At 38.5% G+C, this 19,853-nt stretch overlaps 1 protein-coding gene across 3 annotated transcripts in view; it reads left to right on the plus strand.

The window, feature by feature from the left end:
- The window catches only part of zip (myosin heavy chain 10), a 458,974-nt gene that overhangs the window by 279,317 nt on the left and 159,804 nt on the right, over positions 1-19,853 (plus strand). For all 3 annotated transcript variants that reach the window (XR_010860546.2, XM_067149903.2, XM_067149904.2), the window contains exon 12: positions 4,293-4,596. Coding sequence is in view for 2 of the 3 variants with exons in the window: in XM_067149903.2 (XP_067006004.1) it covers positions 4,293-4,596 (304 nt within the window). In the remaining variant the exon portion in view is untranslated. The remainder of the gene's footprint in view (positions 1-4,292; positions 4,597-19,853) is intronic.

Below are 19,853 nucleotides of genomic sequence, written 5' to 3' on the forward strand. Positions count from 1 at the left end.
TACAGAAAGGAATATGATTGTGGCAGGTGATCTCAATTCACCAAATGTCAATTGGGAAGGTAATGCGATTGACAGGAAGCATGACCAACAAGTGGCAAATAAGTCGATCAGAAAGTGATGGAACCAAGTAGAGGGAAAAATATACTGGATGTGGTGTTGGTAAAACCAGATGAGCTGTAGAGAGAAACTGATGTAATAGATGGTATAAGTGATCATGAAGCTGTTTTTGACATAGTTAAAAATAAACATGCTATAAAGTAGGACTATTAGGCAGTACAATATGGCTAAGACAGGCATGAGGGAGTTTATAAAAATAAATTATGATTGGTGGAAAACAGTAAATAAAAATGTAAACCGTTGGTGGGATGGATTTAAACCACTAGTTCAGGAATGTGAAAACAGGTATGTACCTTTAAAATTTGTAAGGAATGGTAAAGACCTGCTATATTATAACAGAAGTAAGGAGACTAAGAAGGAGGTGCAGTTTGGAAAGAACTAGAGTTAGGAATGGTTGTGGAAGTAAGGAGAAATTGAAGGAACTTAATAGGAAATTGAATCTGGCAAAGAAGTCGGGTAAGGATAACTTGATGGCAAGCATATTGGCAGTTGTACACATTTTAGTGAAAAATGGAAAGGGTATGTATAGGTACTTTAAGGCAGAAACAGGTTCCAAGAAGAACATTCCAGGAATCATTAATGAACAAGGGGAGTGTGTATGTTACAGAAGGCAGAAGTATTGAGTCAGCAGTATGTAAGATTGTTGGTTACAAGGATAATGTCCAGATAGAGGAGGTGACTGATACTAAGGAAGTATTGAAATTTATAACAAAGACATTCACAATAAGATATAAAAGTTGAAAACTGGAAAAGCAGCTGGAAGTGATAAGATTTCTGAGGATATACTAAAGACAGTGGGTTGGGATATAGCACGCTATCGGAGGTATTTGTTTGATTGCTGTTTGCATGAAGGCGCTTGATCAAATGAATGGAGAGTTGCTATAGTATCCCCTGTGTGTAAAGCAAAAGGTGATAAAACATAAAGCCAAACATTACAGGCCAGTCAGTTTGACATGTTACATGTAAGTTTTGGGAAAGCATTATTTCTGATTATGTTAGACATGTTTGTGAAGTGAATAAGTAGTTTGAGTTTTGGGAAGGTTACCGGTATTCTACTAAATCTCAACTTGTAGAATTCCAGCAATATGTAGCAGATATCTTAGATTCAGGAGATCAAATGGACTGTATTGTGATTGACCCCTCTTCGTGTCTGATAGGGTAGATTATGGGAGACTACTGGCAAAAATGAGTGCAATTGGACTAAACAAGAGTGACTGAATTGGTGGCTATATTTCTAGAAATAGAACTCTGAGAATTAGAATAGGTGAAGCATTATCCATTCCTGTCATCATTAATAGGAGAATTCTTCAAGGCAGTATTATTAGACTTTTATCTTCTTCTTCTTCCTCCTCCTCTTCTTATTCTTCTTCTTTGCTATAGCCTTTCTGTGTGTCATTTCTGCTGAAATTTGGCAGCCTTAAGAAGGATGTTAATTTTATTTTTGTTCTCTGCATCTGCTATCTAGTTAAACTGCTTTGAGATCTTGCTGAATTTTGTGGAGCCATGGCCATTTCTTATCACTAGTTGTTGCAAAAGCTGACTTGCTGGCAGCCGTAAGATGTGAAAGAAATGCAAGATTCTTCTTCATTGTTCTGATGATTGGGTTAGTCTCTTTGTTGTATACAAGGAACTCAATATACAAAGCACAACATAAAAGTTTATTATTTGTAAATCTTTACACAGTATATATATAAAAAAGGAACAAAAACTGACTTGATGCTTGAAGCTCTGCACACGTTAAATGACGACATAAACTAGTAGACTGATGGTCTGAGAAATATGTACAATCATATATATTAATATTCATATGTACAATGCTGTCTATCTTGATAAGATAGGACGCTTGAAAGAATGAATGTCCATGATAGCTGATGACTATCTGTAGTTTGTAGAATTGTACAGGGAACTTGGATTAAAGTTCGTGGTAGCAGAATGCTAGGCTGAAGTTGGAGAACTTGTAGGTTCACACACTCGGTCGCGCGGCCGGTGGTGCAAAGCTACCATCCATGGGATTAAGCCTGAACGCCTCTAAGGCCGAATCCCTTCTAGCCAATGTTGGCAAAGTGGTCAAGTTCATGAGTAGCAGAATGCTAGGGCAGGGCGCATGTCGGTGATACGGGAGGCAGGATACTTGTGGCGGAGATGTCCTGAGGTGAGACCTCCCGACCAGAATTAGTCCACCTGTTCAGAACACTTTTTTAAGAGGGTACCTCTGTGTCTGACATACGGTGTAGTCTGATCGCTGGACACTGTGGGAGTGCCTGCAGTGGAGAAGACGGTGCCCAATTTATACCTGCTGACTGACGTCACACACAAGACTCTTGATTGACAATTTCATTAGGAAGGATTCTCCATACTCTTTCGACCTGGTATTTTTTATTTATGCAAGTTCTGATGATTCTTCTTTCATATTTGAGGGGCTGACCAGTTCTTTCGTTTTTAATTTGGAACAGGGTTTCACAGCCATAAGTGGTTTCCAGGAGAATTATGGTTTTATAGTGGTGGATCTTAGTGTCTGTTGACAGGCATTATTATACGTTGACCAGGTTAGAAATTGGGCTTTTTTCATTTTGTTAGTTCTATTTGTGTTCTTTCTCGTTTAAGTTGTGTGTGTGCGATGATTTCTCCAAAATATTTAAATTCTAGAACCATGTAAATTTTTTCATTTATGAAGACTTTATTTATGCTCAGGGGTTCTCAGGGGCATCATCTCAGTTTTATCAAAGGATATTTGATTGTACTTTTGGGAATTTTTTTAGCGTGGTGATCTAGGCACAAACTTTTTCCAAATCATGGGCTAAGAGAGCTAAATCGTCTGCAAATCCCAGGCAGTTCATTCTTATTGAGGGTTTTACTCCAATTTTGTTTGTAGGTGGGCTTTCCTTTTGCTAAAGTTTCATGATGTAATCGAGAGCCTTATTGATAGTAATCCGTCACCTTGTCTGAGGCCAGCTTTTATTGTAAAATATTTTGACATTTCTCCTTGGGATTTGTGTCGGTTAAAGTTAGTTTGATGATTTTTTAAAATGTGGGATGAAGTCTGTATGATCTGAGGATGTTTAGAAGTATGGCTCCATGGATACTACAATATCATTTATTTCTGCAGTTGTAATATTTCATTATTAGTTTCAGGCTGAGAATTTGATCTGGGCAGCTTCTTCTGTATGGGCAGAATTCTCCTTGGTATTCTCCAAGTTGTTGTTCCAGAGTGTTTTTGATCCCGTCGTAAACTATGCGAGAGAAAATTTTGTACAGCAGTCTAGAAGGGTTATTCCTCTGTAATTATCTGGGTTGGTTTATCTCCTTTTTTAAATAATGTATGAATTATTCCTGTAGTGCAGTGCTATGGAATTTTCTGAGATTCAAATTTTTACTAGAAGTTCAAGTTTTATTATCGCAAGTTTTCTGGCGTTTTTCCAGATTTCTGCAAAGACTAGATCCTCACCACATAACTTGTAATTTTTTGTTTTTTATTGCGAGTTGTATTTCTTTGATAGTTGGATCTATTAGATCTGGGGTGGTTAAAATGGATGTACTTCCTTTTAAAACAAAAAATCACATCCTCGTCCTCCTCCTCGTCCTCCTCCTCCTCCTCCTCCTCCACCGGCACCCCTATTCTCCAGGGACTGCCTTTGTTTTTCCTAAATTCTTGCCGAATGGGCAAATTTTAAACCTGATGTGTGACTATGCTTGCATCCACTCTGGTTATGGAAAATTTTGTCCACATACACTCTGACATTCATTCACACACACAAACTCATTTGGAATAGCATGAATCATTTGCCACGTCAAGTCTCTGATCTTTGAGTGGGGTTGGCCATTCTTTTTCAATTTGTCATATTGGTTTGGAATTGTAATCGTTTCTCTATACATTTACACTGCACGTACCAACTTGTATGTTTTCCCTCGGGGGTGCTTCAATATTTTGAAAAGTATTTTTTCCAGTTTTTTTAACTTTGTTTTGGAATAATAAATGGTATTTTACCTATTAACATCTTACAGGTACTAAATAGTTACTAGATTTTCTGAGTTATATTCTTTTGTGCTTATTTTAAAAAATTTACTAAAATTAAATAATCTTCTCAAAAATATCTTAATGTGTACTGTTATTTTTGGAAACATTTATATCTGCTCATTGTTTTGAGGAAAAAAAAATTAATATTGCATTGTTTCAGCTGAGATTGTGGGCATGGCGCAACAGGCTCTGACAGATACTCAGTTTGGTGCCCGTACTCGTAAAGGTATGTTCCGTACTGTGTCCCAACTGTACAAGGAACAGCTGGCAAAACTGATGGTTACACTGCGTAATACCAACCCCAACTTTGTTCGCTGCATCATCCCCAATCATGAGAAGAGGGCAGGCAAAATTGATGCTCCTCTAGTGTTAGATCAGCTTAGGTGTAATGGTGTACTGGAGGGTATCCGTATCTGTCGCCAAGGCTTCCCGAACAGAATCCCATTCCAGGAATTCAGACAGAGGTGAGAAAGACTTTAAAATTTTTCCTTATTATGAAATGATAGAGATATACTGGAAAAATAAGTTTTCTTATTAGAGTTTGCAATTGTCATTATACCCGTTTGTAACATTTAAATGAGACATTATGTATTGGAACATATTAAGTCCAGCCGCACTGTTGGGTGACAAAAATGGGACTTATTGTCTATAAGTAAATTAAGCGTGGTGAAAATAAATGGGCCTAACTGTTACATTATTTATAATACGCACTGTTAATATCGTTCATCCTACAGCTTCATCATAAATCTATTACAAACAACAATAAATATGTACATCATGAATCATAATTACATCAAAATCATCGTTAGGTAGGATGTCGTAATAGATATATCATATGTGGCTTCGACGTATATTCACATTAACCCTTTCCCGCCCGCATTTTCACTCCGCTTATCCCCAGGTTTCAACCTATTATTTAGCAAAAACTGGAACAGACCGTATTGTTTCAGAAAACGTTAAATACACTAAAAACTATTGATCACAATGAATTCAAATTTTCAATAACATTAGAAAATATGCCATCACATCCATTTCCCTGTTTATTGAGTCATAATGTGTTTTTCACCCCCCCCCCCCCCCCACTCGTGATACTTGACACAGAGACAGTCTGCATTTGTCACATTCCCATGTTGTCTGAATCCCTCAAAACCAATAATCACGTGATGTTGGAAGTGGAATGATGCCCATGTATATAAGATTTTATTTCATCTGGAAAGTGTCTTCCCATTCTGTTTTTGTCTTACCGGAATGCGATTGTTTGAAGGCTGCATTGTTATATGCGCAATAGGCTTTGCCACCGAATAATTTTTCTCCTCCTAACATACGTAAAAAACAATCTCTTTCCCCTAATACTCTTTCCGAATTATGCGCAGGTCCAACATCATCCGTTTTATCATTCGGAGTAACGAAACGTAATATTTGTGTTACCTGAATTGCCGTGGCATCGCCATCAGGTCCGATTTATCGATATTCGTTTTCATTCATATCACTTATCACTAAAATTATCTTCATTGATATACACTGACTGACAGAGCAAATGCAACACCAAGAAGGAGTGGTCAGAACTTTATGCCAATTGCAGGGTAGACTGACGTCACTGAGGTATGCTCATGATGTGAAATGCGCCGCTGTGCTGCGCACGTAGCGAACGATAAATGGGACACGGCGTTGGCGAATGGCCCACTTCGTACCGTGATTTCTCAGCCGACAGTCATTGTAGAACGTGTTGTCGTGTGCCACAGGACACGTGTATAGCTAAGAATGCCAGGCCGCCGTCAACGGAGGCATTTCCAGCAGACAGACGACTTTACGAGGGGTATGGTGATCGGGCTGAGAAGGGCAGGTTGGTCACTTCGTCAAATCGCAGCCGATACCCATAGGGATGTGTCCACGGTGCAGCGCCTGTGGCGAAGATGGTTGGCGCAGGGACATGTGGCACGTGCGAGGGGTCCAGGCGCAGCCCGAGTGACGTCAGCACGCGAGGATCGGCGCATCCGCCGCCAAGCGGTGGCAGCCCCGCACGCCACGTCAACCGCCATTCTTCAGCATGTGCAAGACACCCTGGCTGTTCCAATATCGACCAGAACAATTTCCCGTCGATTGGTTGAAGGAGGCCTGCACTCTCGGCGCCCGCTCAGAAGACTACCATTGACTCCACAGCAGAGACGTGCACGCCTGGCATGGTGCCGGGCTAGAGTGACTTGGATGAGGGAATGGCAGAACGTCATGTTCTCCGATGAGTCACGCTTCTGTTCTGTCAGTGATAGTCACCGCAGACGAGTGTGGCGTCGGCGTGGTGAAAGGTCAAATCCGGCAGTAACTGTGGAGCGCCCTACCGCTAGACAACGCGGCATCATGGTTTGGGGCGCTATTGCGTATGATTCCACGTCACCTCTAGTGCGTATTCAAGGCACGTTAAATGCCCACCGCTACGTGCAGCATGTGCTGCGGCCGGTGGCACTCCCGTACCTTCAGGGGCTGCCCAATGCTCTGTTTCAGCAGGATAATGCCCGCCCACACACTATTCGCATCTCCCAACAGGCTCTATGAGGTGTACAGATGTTTCCGTGGCCAGCGTACTCTCCGGATCTCTCACCAATCGAACACGTGTGGGATCTCATTGGACGCCGTTTGCAAACTCTGCCCCAGCCTCGTACGGACGACCAACTGTGGCAAATGGTTGACAGAGAATGGAGAACCATCCCTCAGGACACCATCCGCACTCTAATTGACTCTGTACCTCGACGTGTTTCTGCGTGCATCGCCGCTCGCGGTGGTCCTACATCCTACTGAGTCGATGCCGTGCGCATTGTGTAACCTGCATATCGGTTTGAAATAAACATCAATTATTCGTCCGTGCCATCTCTGTTTTTTCCCCAACTTTCATCCCTTTCGAACCACTCCTTCTTGGTGTTGCATTTGCTCTGTCAGTCAGTGTATTATTCACTCATTAAAAATTCACCTGCACCCCTACTCAAGGATTATGTGTCACTTTTTTCGCCCATATTCAGCTCAGTTTCAATATACGCGATATTCTATCCCGCCATGTTTACAAACGAAACAGCTGACCCGCGCTCGCGGAAGTTCAAGACCGTTGCCTAGGCAACGTCAAGACAGATTATCTCTCTTCCTTTATTTCCTAAGACTTGTAGATTGCACTGCGTGTTCATAAATGCCTTATAAACACTTCACTGATGAGAAAAATAAAAAACTATCGCACAGATCGCAGACAAATGCAGATAATGCAGCCAGGCGCTTTCGGGCGCTAAGGATCGGAAGGCTAAATGAACAGTCGGGCGCTTTCGGGCGCTAAGGGCCGGAAAGGGTTAATCATATTGCATATCATCATATTATTTTATCATATTATATCATTTATGTTGTCCGGCTCCATGGCTAAATGGTTAACGTGCTGGCCTTTGGTCACAGGGGTCCCGGGTTCGATTCCTGGCAGGGTCGGGAATTTTAACCGAAACATTAATTCCCCTGGCATGGGGATTGGTTGTATGTGTTGTCTTCATCATCATTTCATCTTCATCACGACGCGCAGGTCGCCTACGGGGTCAAAAAAAAAAAAAAAGAAAAAAAAAGAGACCTGCACCTTGGGAGCCAAAGTCCTCGCACACATCCCGGCACTAAAAGCCATACGCCATTTCATTTCTGTTTATATTTGTATTATCTTAGCTCTGGCATAACATAAGATACCTAACTCAAGAGCAGGTTCTCATGACAGTTTCACCACAATGTTAAAATAATCATAAAATAATAAAATATACCTGAGACACACAGGCGTCTCATGCAAAGGTAATAATTAATTATTATGAAGGAATGTGGGGGATTTCTAACTATCAAATAATAAACTTAAATATAGGATGGCTGGTTTATTCACATAAGATGTGCTATTGTTGGAGGACACAATGTACATTGTTGAAGATAACATGAGAAGAATGGCGGTCTACAATGACCTTTAAAATAACATGTCAGTAATTACCATTGCATTCACAAATATTTAATCGTTAGTCCATTTGAAATTTCGTATAGTCGAACATTGATTTAATCATAAAATAAATCTTCAAATGAATGTTTAAGTAACTTGAAAATGATTTAAAACATTGACATAAATGGTGGTTTAAATATCACCTTAATCATTGATTTAATACATGTCACCATAATATAAGTTAACCTCGATTGACAGCATGATTGAATTTGGATATAAATTGGTCCGAATGAGTTTGAGTTGGTAGATTCTAGTCTCCTTTACTCACGGTTCTTAGAGAAATCCTTACATCGGCCAGTATTTGCCTTCAGGTTATATCAATTGAGCAATTATAAATTAATGTTAATTCAATGGCAGCAACATAAAGATACTCATAACATATGAAAGAGATTTTCCCTTTCTCAAACAACATACTCAGTTCTATGCAGATGAACATAAACAAATGTGGCACCATCAAAGTAAAGAAGAAATCATCTCAACATACTGACAAAATGAGAAAAATGTGGCATCATCCTAGAATGGATAAAGTACATCCCACAATATTACAATATAGTCACACGGATTAGTCCTGGATTACTCTTCGAAGAAAGGCTGAAATAAAATCTCATGAACAAACAAAATTATTACAGTACTACTCCTGGTGGTTACTGGATCAATTCTGGTCAGATTCTCATAGAAATACATGTGCAATAAATAATAAGAGCAGAACTTGGCATACGACTTCTAATATTCATTGATTAATATAGAAGATAGCTACATTCCATTACCTTTCTTATTTCATTGCTACAAGCGATCTATTCATTTCTATACTCGAAGATTCTATTCAACAAATACCTCTGATAAAATCAATGCAACATAACACATAACTTAAATAACACATCGAATCAGTAGCTCGTAGACTCATAAACGCATAGATTCAATACTCATAGACCTTTAAAATACATAAATTCAATAACTCGTCGACCTAAGATACTAAGGTTTGATAATATGTAGCTAACACTGTCCTCGATTCTCCTGTAAAATAAAGTTACCGTATAAATCTGCTGAATACTCTGAAATAGAATTGCTACTGTCTACTCAGCAATAATAGTACAAATATTATTATACTCGATGCATAATCGTTGTTTCGAAGATCCTAATTTACCTGATCCCTGGGCGAGTTGGCCATGCGGTTAGGGGCACGCGGCTATGAGCTTGCATCCAGGAGATAGTGGGTTTGAATCCCACTGTCGGCAGCCCTGAAGATGGTTTTCCGTGTGTTTCCCATTTTCACACCAGACAAATGCTGGGGCTGTACCTTAAGGCCATGTCCGCTTCCTTCCAACTCCTAGGCCATTCCTATCCCATCGTCACCATAAGACCTACCTGTGTCGGTGCGACGTAAAGCCACTAGCAAAAAAAAATAAAAAAATTACCTGACCCATTTAACACTGAAATTAATATTACTGAAGACTTACATCCAGAAATTCAAAATAAGCGAGATCTAGATACGTGATCAACATTAAACGTGGCTTGAAATTGTAATTGAAGATAAACTATTATGTCCTACGGTACCTTGATTTGAAGATATAATATAAATCTCATATTCCGAATATTCTTTCTGCTCTGCCGATTGTAAAGGATATGTACGCAAGAAATAAAATTAAGAAAGTAACCTGAAAGGGAATTGTGTATTAGTGAACAAAAAAGTAAGGACTTATCTTATGTAGAGCTGCCTCCGCCGGGATCAGGTGAAGTATTACAGTCCATCTTGGCATTGTCCTGGCATATTAATTCATCTTGATGTAACACGCATTAAAGAAAATACACATCATGAATGTTGCGCACTATAACATAATAGTATACATTATTCTTGGCCAATGATGCATAAATTAAAGTTAATAAAATCAGTATTTATACGATCAAGAAATTGTAATTCCAATCTTGAAATTATCACAGCAAGCAGTTCAGATTAATATTAAATTCCGCAACTTCGACCGTGCGACAGAATACTGGTCATGTCTGTCGTGAATATCGGCAACTATCCTTAGCGTGAAATGCGGCGATGATGATATAATAAATGCTCAGCTTATACGATTACTTCCCTCCACGTCCAAGGCAAGAAAGTGAGTGAGAGTTGTTAACAATGGGCAATGTGAACTTGCCGCGTATGTATGACTTCAGTCGTATCTGGCTTAAAATATTGAGTTTCCATACTCATTTTTGTTAATTATCCATCTCGTTATGACATTATAAATCATGCTGTGAATTTATAAATATTACTCCATTTTCTCAAGTTTATATTAATTCTTTTATTTAAATAAATAGCTTCAGAAAATTGAAAGGAGGATTGGAAGAACCTGCATCAACAAAAAATACCTGAAGGATGGACAGTGGCGGTTAATACCTAACAAAGTTGTGTACAAAGAGCTAGAACCCATCACAGATACTATGCGTAAGAGGAGACTGGGATTCTTTGGACATATCATGAGGATGCAGGATTCGAGACTTCTGAAACAACTAGTACAACACAATCTCGTCTCAAAAAATACCACAACAGGATGTAAATGGGTCAGAGAAGTAAGAGAGGATCTGAAGGAAATAGGCCTTACAACAGAAGACACCACAAATAAGATAAAATTGAATACAAAACTCAAGAATACAAACCTCCGCTTTACCCTTACACAAAACAAACCAACAACACGCATATTTTCAACTGAGGAAAGGGCACGACGATCGGAGCGTCTGAAGAAGTACTGGGAGGACCGCAAAGCCCGAACAATCCCTTCAAAGAGATCTGAACGACGGACTGACTAAAGTGATCCTATGTGGTCATAAAAGAAGAAGAAGAGGGGAAGGAGAAAAGAAGGAAAAAATAATTGCTGTATTGAAATGTTCTTCCGTCGTAATCCAAAGGTAATTATAGATGCAGATTCCATTCTTCATGAAGCAAAGATGGTTATTATCAATGTCGATATGAGGAAAATGTCACAGTATTGTAGAACATTGTAGTTTGTCCATGCTGTTTCCTACCCCAAAATTTGTCTGCCATTTAATGCACACCTCTCTCAAACTTTCTCAGGATCACAACAGCATCAGAAGTAACAATAACTTCATTCCTGTATTTCCTGCCCTCACGATATCATCCATTACAGTTATAAACTATAAAAGTAACAATACACTTCCCTGTTTTAGACCAGAAGTACCTGAACACAACTTCAGCATTTAAAATCTGTTGTTTCTACTTCCTTTGTTTCATTTCGAATACCTCTCTGAGCCAGGCTCTCCCAGCTCTGAAACACTCGTGCTTAATATGCAGAAATGCAAGATCACGTATCTCAGAGCTGGATGCATTTGCAAAATGTGACATGATGTGGACTGCGGAAATTGAAGGAATCGTAATTATATTTCCATTAATGGAAATTCCGGGTACTTTAGCTATGTTATTTTGCCATTCCCGCATTCAGCGGAGCTGACGTACATATTTCCCGTCTACATCTCAGGGTTCATTATTATTTTCGTAAAGGTTTTTATCGTGGGATTCAAACAATGATGATACGCTATATAAATCTATCATCAGAATTGGACTCCATCTGACGTATCAGGAAATTTCAAGAAAATGGATAATTCTACAGCTTAAATCTAAGTTGATCCTTGTCACTACGGAAAACAATAACTCATCATCATCACCATCATCATCATCATAATCATCATCATCATCATTTCCCAACTCCAGTTTCCCGGGTGTGGTGTACAAGCGCTCGCCATCTCCTTTTGTCTTCATACATCTTCTGATCCAGTACATCCTCCCAATCCTCTCTCCTCCACATCTGATCTTACAGTCTCTATCCAACGTTTTCTTGGTCTTCCCTGTGGTCTTCTTCCTATGAGATTAAGGTCGAAATATTTTCTGGTAGGTGTTTCCCTGTTCATTCTCATTATGTGCCCATACCACTGAAGTCTGCGTTTCTTTATGACACTGATAATAGGAACCTCAATACCAGCTACTTTCCTATTCACTTCATTTCTGATCTTGTCCTTTCTGGTTGTTTGGTTCATGGTTCTAATGAATCTCATTTCATTTGCTTGGATTCTACTGAAGTCTTCGTTTAGTAGGGTACATGTCTCTAAACCGTACGTGAGGATTGGTACGAAGTAAGTGTGGTACATGATTGTTTTCACTTTCTGTGGTATTTTGGAGTCCCAGAGGAGATTTCTGACTTGACTGTAGAAGTTCGATGCTTTCTGTGTCCTGCTGAGCATTTCCTGCCTAACAGTGTTATCTTTCGATATTGTGCTTCCGAGGTACTTGAAGTGGGAGGCTGATTCGATTTTTGCTCCTTCCAGAAATATATTTGAGCTTGTTTCTTCCCTGTTGATGGTCATTTCCACTGTCTTTGTTTTGCTCATCTTCAGTCCAAAATTCTTGAATGTGGTGTTCCATTCATTAAGTTTCTTTTGAACTTCAGCTTCTGTCTCTCCCCATAAAAGCACATCATCAGCAAATACCAGGGCGTTTGGTTCACTGACCATTTTCTTGATAGATTTGATGACCTTGTCCATTACTGTTACGAACAGGAGTGGTGACAGAGCACTTCCTTGTTGGACACCTCTCTTTGTTTCAAACCATTTTGATCGTCCGTTGCCTATCTGGACACAGCTGTAGCACTTCTGGTATAGCATCTTGACTTTGTCAATTAAGTACTTTGGCACCTTTAGGTCTTCCAGACATTCCCATAACTTGTTTCGAGGAACCCTATCATATGCTTTTTCAGTGTCCACAAATGCAATCGCAAGATTTCTTCCGTATTCCCAGTACTTTTCTGTCAGCATCTTTTCTGCTAAGATAAGATCCACAGTACTTCGACCTTTCCTGAAACCGTCTTGTTCTTCCTTAAGCAAAGGTTCCACTATCTTCCCAAGTCTTGTTTCTATGATCTTTTCCAGCAGCTTCAGTGAGTGTGACAACAGCGTGATGCCTCTGTAATTTCCACATTTCCGTCGGTTGCCCTTTTTGAACAGGGGGATGATGACTCCTTTACTCCAATCTTCTGGGATTTTGTTACTTTCCCAAATTGCCAATAACACTCTATGTAGCCAATTCAAGCCTGGTATTCCAGCTGCCTTTATCATGTCTGAGCTGAGATCATCCAAGCCTGGGGACTTCGCATTTTGCATGCTCTTTAGTGCTGTTTCTACCTCAAGCCATGTTAATGGGTATTCGTTGTTTTTGGCTTCATCTACACTACAATCATTGGTGGTGGTGTTGCCCCCATCTCCATCTAACAGCATCTTGAAGTACTTCTTCATTTCATCCCTGATCCCTTCCTTTGTTTGTATTAAGCTACCATCATCTGTTTCTAGCGCAAGGATGTTTATATTTTCATTTTTTTACTGTTTACTATTTTGTATAGTAGTTTCCTACTTACTTGACGGTCTTCCCCTATCCTTGTAGTAAAGTCATCCCAGCACTTTTTTCCTTTTCTTCTTGGATCAGTCTTTTTACAGCCGGTTTCTTTTTCCGATATTCCTGTGCTAGATGTTCAATTTCTAATTCATTTTGTCTATCATCTGTTCTGTTTTTCAAGGTCTAATTTTCTTTTCAGTATATTTCTATCTTTTACTGCTGTCTTCACTCGGTCATTCCACCAAGGTTTTCCTTCTCTTTTGGTGTGGCACTTGTTTTTCCACAAATTTCCGTGGCTTCTTTTACAAGGGTTTCTTTGAATAAGGACCATTCTTCCTCCACTCCCCCCTTCTCAGTTTTGGGTAATTCAGCTGTTATCCTTGCTTCATAGTGTCCTTTCTTCTCCATGTCCTTCAACAGCCATGTCTTAATTTTTGGCATTTTCTTTTGTTTAATTTTGGGCACATGAACATCTTTTAGGTCAGCGATTAATAGCCGATGGTCACTATCTAGGCACTCGCTGGGTATGACTTTAACATCTGTAACATACTGACTCGCTTTTCTATCAGTGATGATGAAATTGATCATAGTCTTGAGCTTTCTATCCCAGCTGTATCTCGTTATTTTATGGCTGACCCTCTTCTGTTACCATGTGTTCTTGATGATTAAGTTGTTTCGCACACAGAAATCAATCAGGTTCTCTCCTTCAGAGTTTCTGTTACCATAGCCATGGGGGCCAACAATGTTTTCACAGTCTAGTCTTTCTTTACCAACTTGGGCATTCAGATCACTCATAATGATTGTGTTCTCCTCTGTTATTTGTTCCTCAAGTTCGATAAGGAATTGCTCTTTCTCTTCTGTGGTACATCCTGTCTGCGGTGCATAAACTTGTAGGAGAGTTTGATGTGCATTACCAACACTTAGTCTCATCTGGATGATCCTATCACTCACATATTTGACATATTTGACGTGTGTGTGTGTGCGCGTGCGTGCGTGCGTGCGTGTGTGTTTTTTTTTTTTTTTTTTTATGAAGGAGGAAGCCAACTCCATTTTTGGATTCATCATTGTTCCCACTCCAGTACAACACACATCCATTTCTCAAGGGCTTCTTCCCATATCCTTTCCATTTTGTCTCACTAAACCCCAATACCTTGAGCTTACGCCTCTCCATAAGGTCCACAAGTTCTTCATATTTGTTGGTGAGAGTAAGGATATTGAGTGTACCAATTTTCAGTCGCTCTTTCTTGGGAGGGTTTTGTGTCTTTTGGTATCTCCGATGAACATCAGGCTTTTGGCCATCGTAAATTTGGACGGTACGAGAAGAACTGTTCATGTCCGGTATTTAATTTATTCTTCCATCCGAGGCTTGTTTTAGGTTTGAAAGCAGTATATTCATACTCAACTGTTGACTTGCTAGGCCTAACACAGGTGAGGATTTTCTTTCGGGGTTTACTCCCTTAGCCTTTGAAGATCCCTCTTCTCCACAAGGCAGTGGTGTCCTCTTCTAAATTTTCCCAGGGAGGATGGGTTGCCTCATCCGCCATCTCTGCCATTCCGAAGGTTTCCTTCTCTGCCAAAGATGCCGTTAAGGTCTTCACCCGTAACCCTGGGCATGGGTTCCACGTTATACCTCGTGGTGCTGGGTCCCTGTCTGAACTTAGCCATCCTTTCACACCGGCCTACTGATGTGGAGAATGCCCACTCCCGCAGCGTGGATGCGCCAGGCAAGTATTACTCAAGTGGAGAACAGGGAAGGTGACCCTCTCTCCCTTGAGCCGGGTTAATGGTTGCATATGATGCCACAACCAAAGGCAACAATAACACATCGTATTAATCTTAATTAACATCATTTATTCAAGAAAGAAAGAATTAATTGGATGAGATAAGTAAAATGTAGGAATTAAGTTTAAAATTTGATTAATATTCATTCTTCTCATATGTGATAATCATCTGAGGTCATATAATCCGCATCAATTATTCTATTTGGCTTCTTTCCTTTCCTATCTTTAGCTATTTTTCTAATATATCACAATTGAAATGGATTATTAATTATATTCATTAAAATATCCATCAAAAAAATAATTGCATCTTTACATGGGAAATTGTAGGTTGTATCGATCTAAAGGATCATTCTGTACATTAGCTTTCATTAACTTTGCTTAGGACAAGTTTCGTTAATAATTATTGTTATTTTATTTTGTAGCATTTCAATATAAGCTTCTGGAAAAGATAAGTTTCTCACTCGACAGCATAAATCTGCTTCTATTCAAGTTAAAATGACTATTTTATATCAATTCATTTTAACATAAATAATCATTTGATGTAATCGAAACAGACTTTTAACGTATTAGGCCGTGTTACGTACATGTAGTACGTGTTGAAGAGATGTTAAGTACAGAACAAAAATGGTAGAGCAACCGACGCGAAATCGGGAGGTTGTGGGTTCGGATCCCACTGGTGTCCGGCTGGCCATTTTTGTTCTGTACTTAACATCTCTTCAACACGTATTACATGTACGTAACACGACCTAATACGTTGAAAGTCTGTTTCGATTACAGTGCTCCACAGGAAACCATAACTTAAGTTGCTGATAAAATTCAAGTTTTTTTTTCATCAACAGGATTTGAATGTTTGTACTTGGAACAATTTGAAACATCCTCGCTATTTTGATTGACGTTGTTCGACAACCGATTTATTTTATTGTGTTTGTTCTGTCCTTGTCCTTTTTTAAAGCTTTTTCTTGAATATCTTACGGCTGATGATGTCTACAAGTTAGACGAAACATGTCCCGTATTATTTAATAATGTTGTTTAAATAAATAAACAATAATACTTATGGTATTGTAAAGGTGGAATATTGAAACTTGACCTTAAAGTATACGTACGACAATACAGACTTTACGATGAAATTTATTTTATGTAACCGAGGAAAAATGCGGGAAGGATGAGAATTATAGATTGTTAGATTTGAATTCCATCTGTTAGTCTGATCCTTCAGCTGCGTGATGAAAGGAGTGACAGAGATGTCATCATATGGAAAAGTCTTCAAACTAACTTTAGAAACAAGTTGTGTAGTCTAACAAAATCATACCTTAAGTCGTAATGGGAATTCAACATTCGCGACTTAAGGTATTCTTAGATGAAGTTCCTGCATTGTCTGCTTGTAACAAAATATGAAATAACCAGCTTGTGCTCCACAGGAGCCCTGTCATAGTGCTGTGATTTGTTTTATCATGCTGACAAGTTTGTCACACAAAATAAAAATAACATCATGTGGAGAGTTATGTCAGATTTACTCGTAGAAATAACCTTTTTTTTGTGACTGGACTTTGTCTCGTGAAAAGGCAGTACCATTTGGCACGTACTTCCTCTTGACAGATATTGCCGTTGTCGTTGAATATAGCACACCTCAGACAAAACTTAACAAAGGTGTCGTCGTCATTGGAAAAGAAACTGGTGAGCTGTTTGTAAATATGTATGACTGGCAACATGGTTTGTAAAAAGTTCTACGGATCACATCTTTCAGTCATTTTACTGTGAAGAAGAGTATGCCTGGAGTCAATACATGTCAACAAAAATTGATGGTCCAACTGTAATTGTGAAGATTTGCGAGGTAGATAATCTTCCTCAGAACCTACATAAGAAGTTAGAAGTAAAAGGTTTGACTGCAAAGGGATATTCGAAATAACTGCACAGCAGAAATGAGGGGTTTATTGTGACCACGGCCAAGTGACATTAAAGGTCGCTGAATGTGGGCCGCTGAGTGAGAGGGATTGCTTGCACAAAAGTGAAAGACATACATACCTAATTAAGAACATTCTAGAAAAATAACCAACAATTCGGTTTTGTTACTACAGGATACAAGATAGATTAGTAACGTAAATCCTTAATTGGATACCAACAGTGTGTAGTTTCAGAGCAATCTTTTAAAATATCAAACATTATTATTATTATTATTATTATTATTATTATTATTATTATTATTATTGATGTTGTTGTTGTTGTTGTTGTTGTTGTTGTTGTTGTTGTTACAGTCGAACCTCACTTTTGCGGACATTGTCTGTGCCATAGAAAATCGTCAGTTACGAGAGGTGTCTGCTAAAACAACATTGTAAAAATTAATTGAACATTTTAACAGCAAAGAAAATCCATTTCAAATATAAGCATGTTTTGATAGTTTGATTTTTCTAAATAATTTCTAACTAAATATTTGGCTGGGAGATATTAGAAGTGATTTTACAGCCTTTACAATCATTACAGCTTCGGGAAGTAATTATTCAGCTGGATGTGTGAATTAAGAACATTTTTCTTCACTGCGATATTCTCAAAAAGGGAATAACGAATCAGTATGACACATACATTCTTTCTTTAATTAACCTCAACTTCCTGGTTATTTGCAATTTCTCGCACTTTTTCTTGTTACATTGGTCACCTCACTCAGTCACTCATTGTTTCTTTGCTAAAAACACATTTAAACCACTCATGTACTGCAATGTTTACTTCTGCAAAATATAACTCCCACTTTCTTTTCATTCTTTGATTCCTACTTTCCTCCCACTCGCTTAAAATGTCCTTTTTATTCCTCACAATTGTGTTTTCCTGCAGTTCAATTTTTCGAGGACCTTTTCACTGAAAATCCTTTTGCACTACATTTTTCCTTGTTTTGGGATCTAAACGCTCATCCCTCCTACTCATGTTTAATGTGTGACTGAAATGCTGTAGTTTTTCTGCCTCAACAATCAGCAAATGAAAGTCTCTTCCTTGTCAGGTTTAACTGAACTACTTGACCTCCACCTTACCAGCGATAATCTGAGTTACAATCAAAGATACCACCTGTTCAATACTACAAAATAGTGAAATTATTAAAACACATTTTTGGTATCATTCTTGGTACCAGTTTCGGCAACTTTATTTGCTATCAGCCTAGGAGATTTTTGCAGGACATTTTGATAGCTACATTGAAATATTTATAACATATGTACATAAACAGAACCTACTAAATTAAGTTTTTCGTTATTTACAATAGCGTGTATACCTTAAAACTTATGTAGTTGAAAGAGAGACTAAATCACTCCTTATGAAGTTCTAGATTAAGTCATAAAATTTTTTCTATATACAGTGTTCTAGTGTTATACAGTTGCGTTGTCAACTGTTTGAAACTATATGTAAAATTAATTATAACACCAAGTTTTAGATAAAATTTCCTTTTTTTAAGTGTATCTTATTCAGCTGTCAAAGACGTACAATTAGCTTTGAAGAGGTATAAAAACATTTTAATTTTTTTTTGTCATGGACGATCTTTAAAATAATACACTAATAGCTGGTTTCATTCTAGAATATTGTTGTACAATATAAGTGGGTAGAAGACCATTTTAGTGACCCATTTTTATAGACAGCAGTTCCTCATGGAATGTAATCAATGAACCATTTACAGTATATTGTTCAGATTTTCTGGTTTGTAGATTAGAAGATTTAATGACATATGTCGTGTATGTATTAACTGAATCAGCTTAACTTAATAGTGTGTCATTAGTTTTGGTCCTATATTGTAATATTGTATGCAACACTATGTGGTAAACTTGAGGCCGTGAATTGATAGAAGAGATTTCATTGAAAATGCGCTATTTTCAGGTGGATTTTCATGGATCTGGAAAGATCTCGAATCAAACGGACCTAAAAGAAAATTTGAACTACGTGTTAGTGTGACGAAATTAGGGACAAAGATAAGTGCTTAGCAAAAAGAATAGCAGAGAAGGAAACTCACCTCGAGCACCAAGTTCACAAGCGAAGAGTTACAGAGGAACTGCCAAGCAGAATGTCAGGAAAACCCTACCTTTATCTTTGATTGTAAATTTCGTTTCAATATGGACCAAAAATAAAATTCTTGACATTAAATAAATCTGAGTTATGAATAGATGTTAAGTTATGTTGGAAAATCACTTGTAACTCGTGAGTAAGCAGTCACTAACAGCATTCCTGGGCAACTAGGATTCTTAGAATGTACACTAATTAGAACACAAATGAACCTAATGAAAGGTTTGGAAAGAGCCCTGTGCAGAACAACAAACTTCACAGTTTCTTCAACATTCCCATGTACGTTTCTTTCTCTCTTTTCCTTGGATTCAACTGCAGAATGTATGCAGAATGATTTTAAGAGAAAGAATGACATAGCCCTTTGAAAAGGAAGTGCTCTGGAACATGTCAAGTGTCCGCTGAAGACAAATGGACGAGACTAATGGCAATGTCTGCTGTCCGGAATTCGAGGTATCCGCTTAAATGAGGCTTATTTAATACATCTGTTGAAAAATAAAATCGATTCCATGGAAAAGTGTACATATAGAG

This window comes from Anabrus simplex, chromosome 6 (assembly GCF_040414725.1).
Source record: "Anabrus simplex isolate iqAnaSimp1 chromosome 6, ASM4041472v1, whole genome shotgun sequence".
NCBI lineage: Eukaryota > Metazoa > Arthropoda > Insecta > Orthoptera > Tettigoniidae > Anabrus > Anabrus simplex.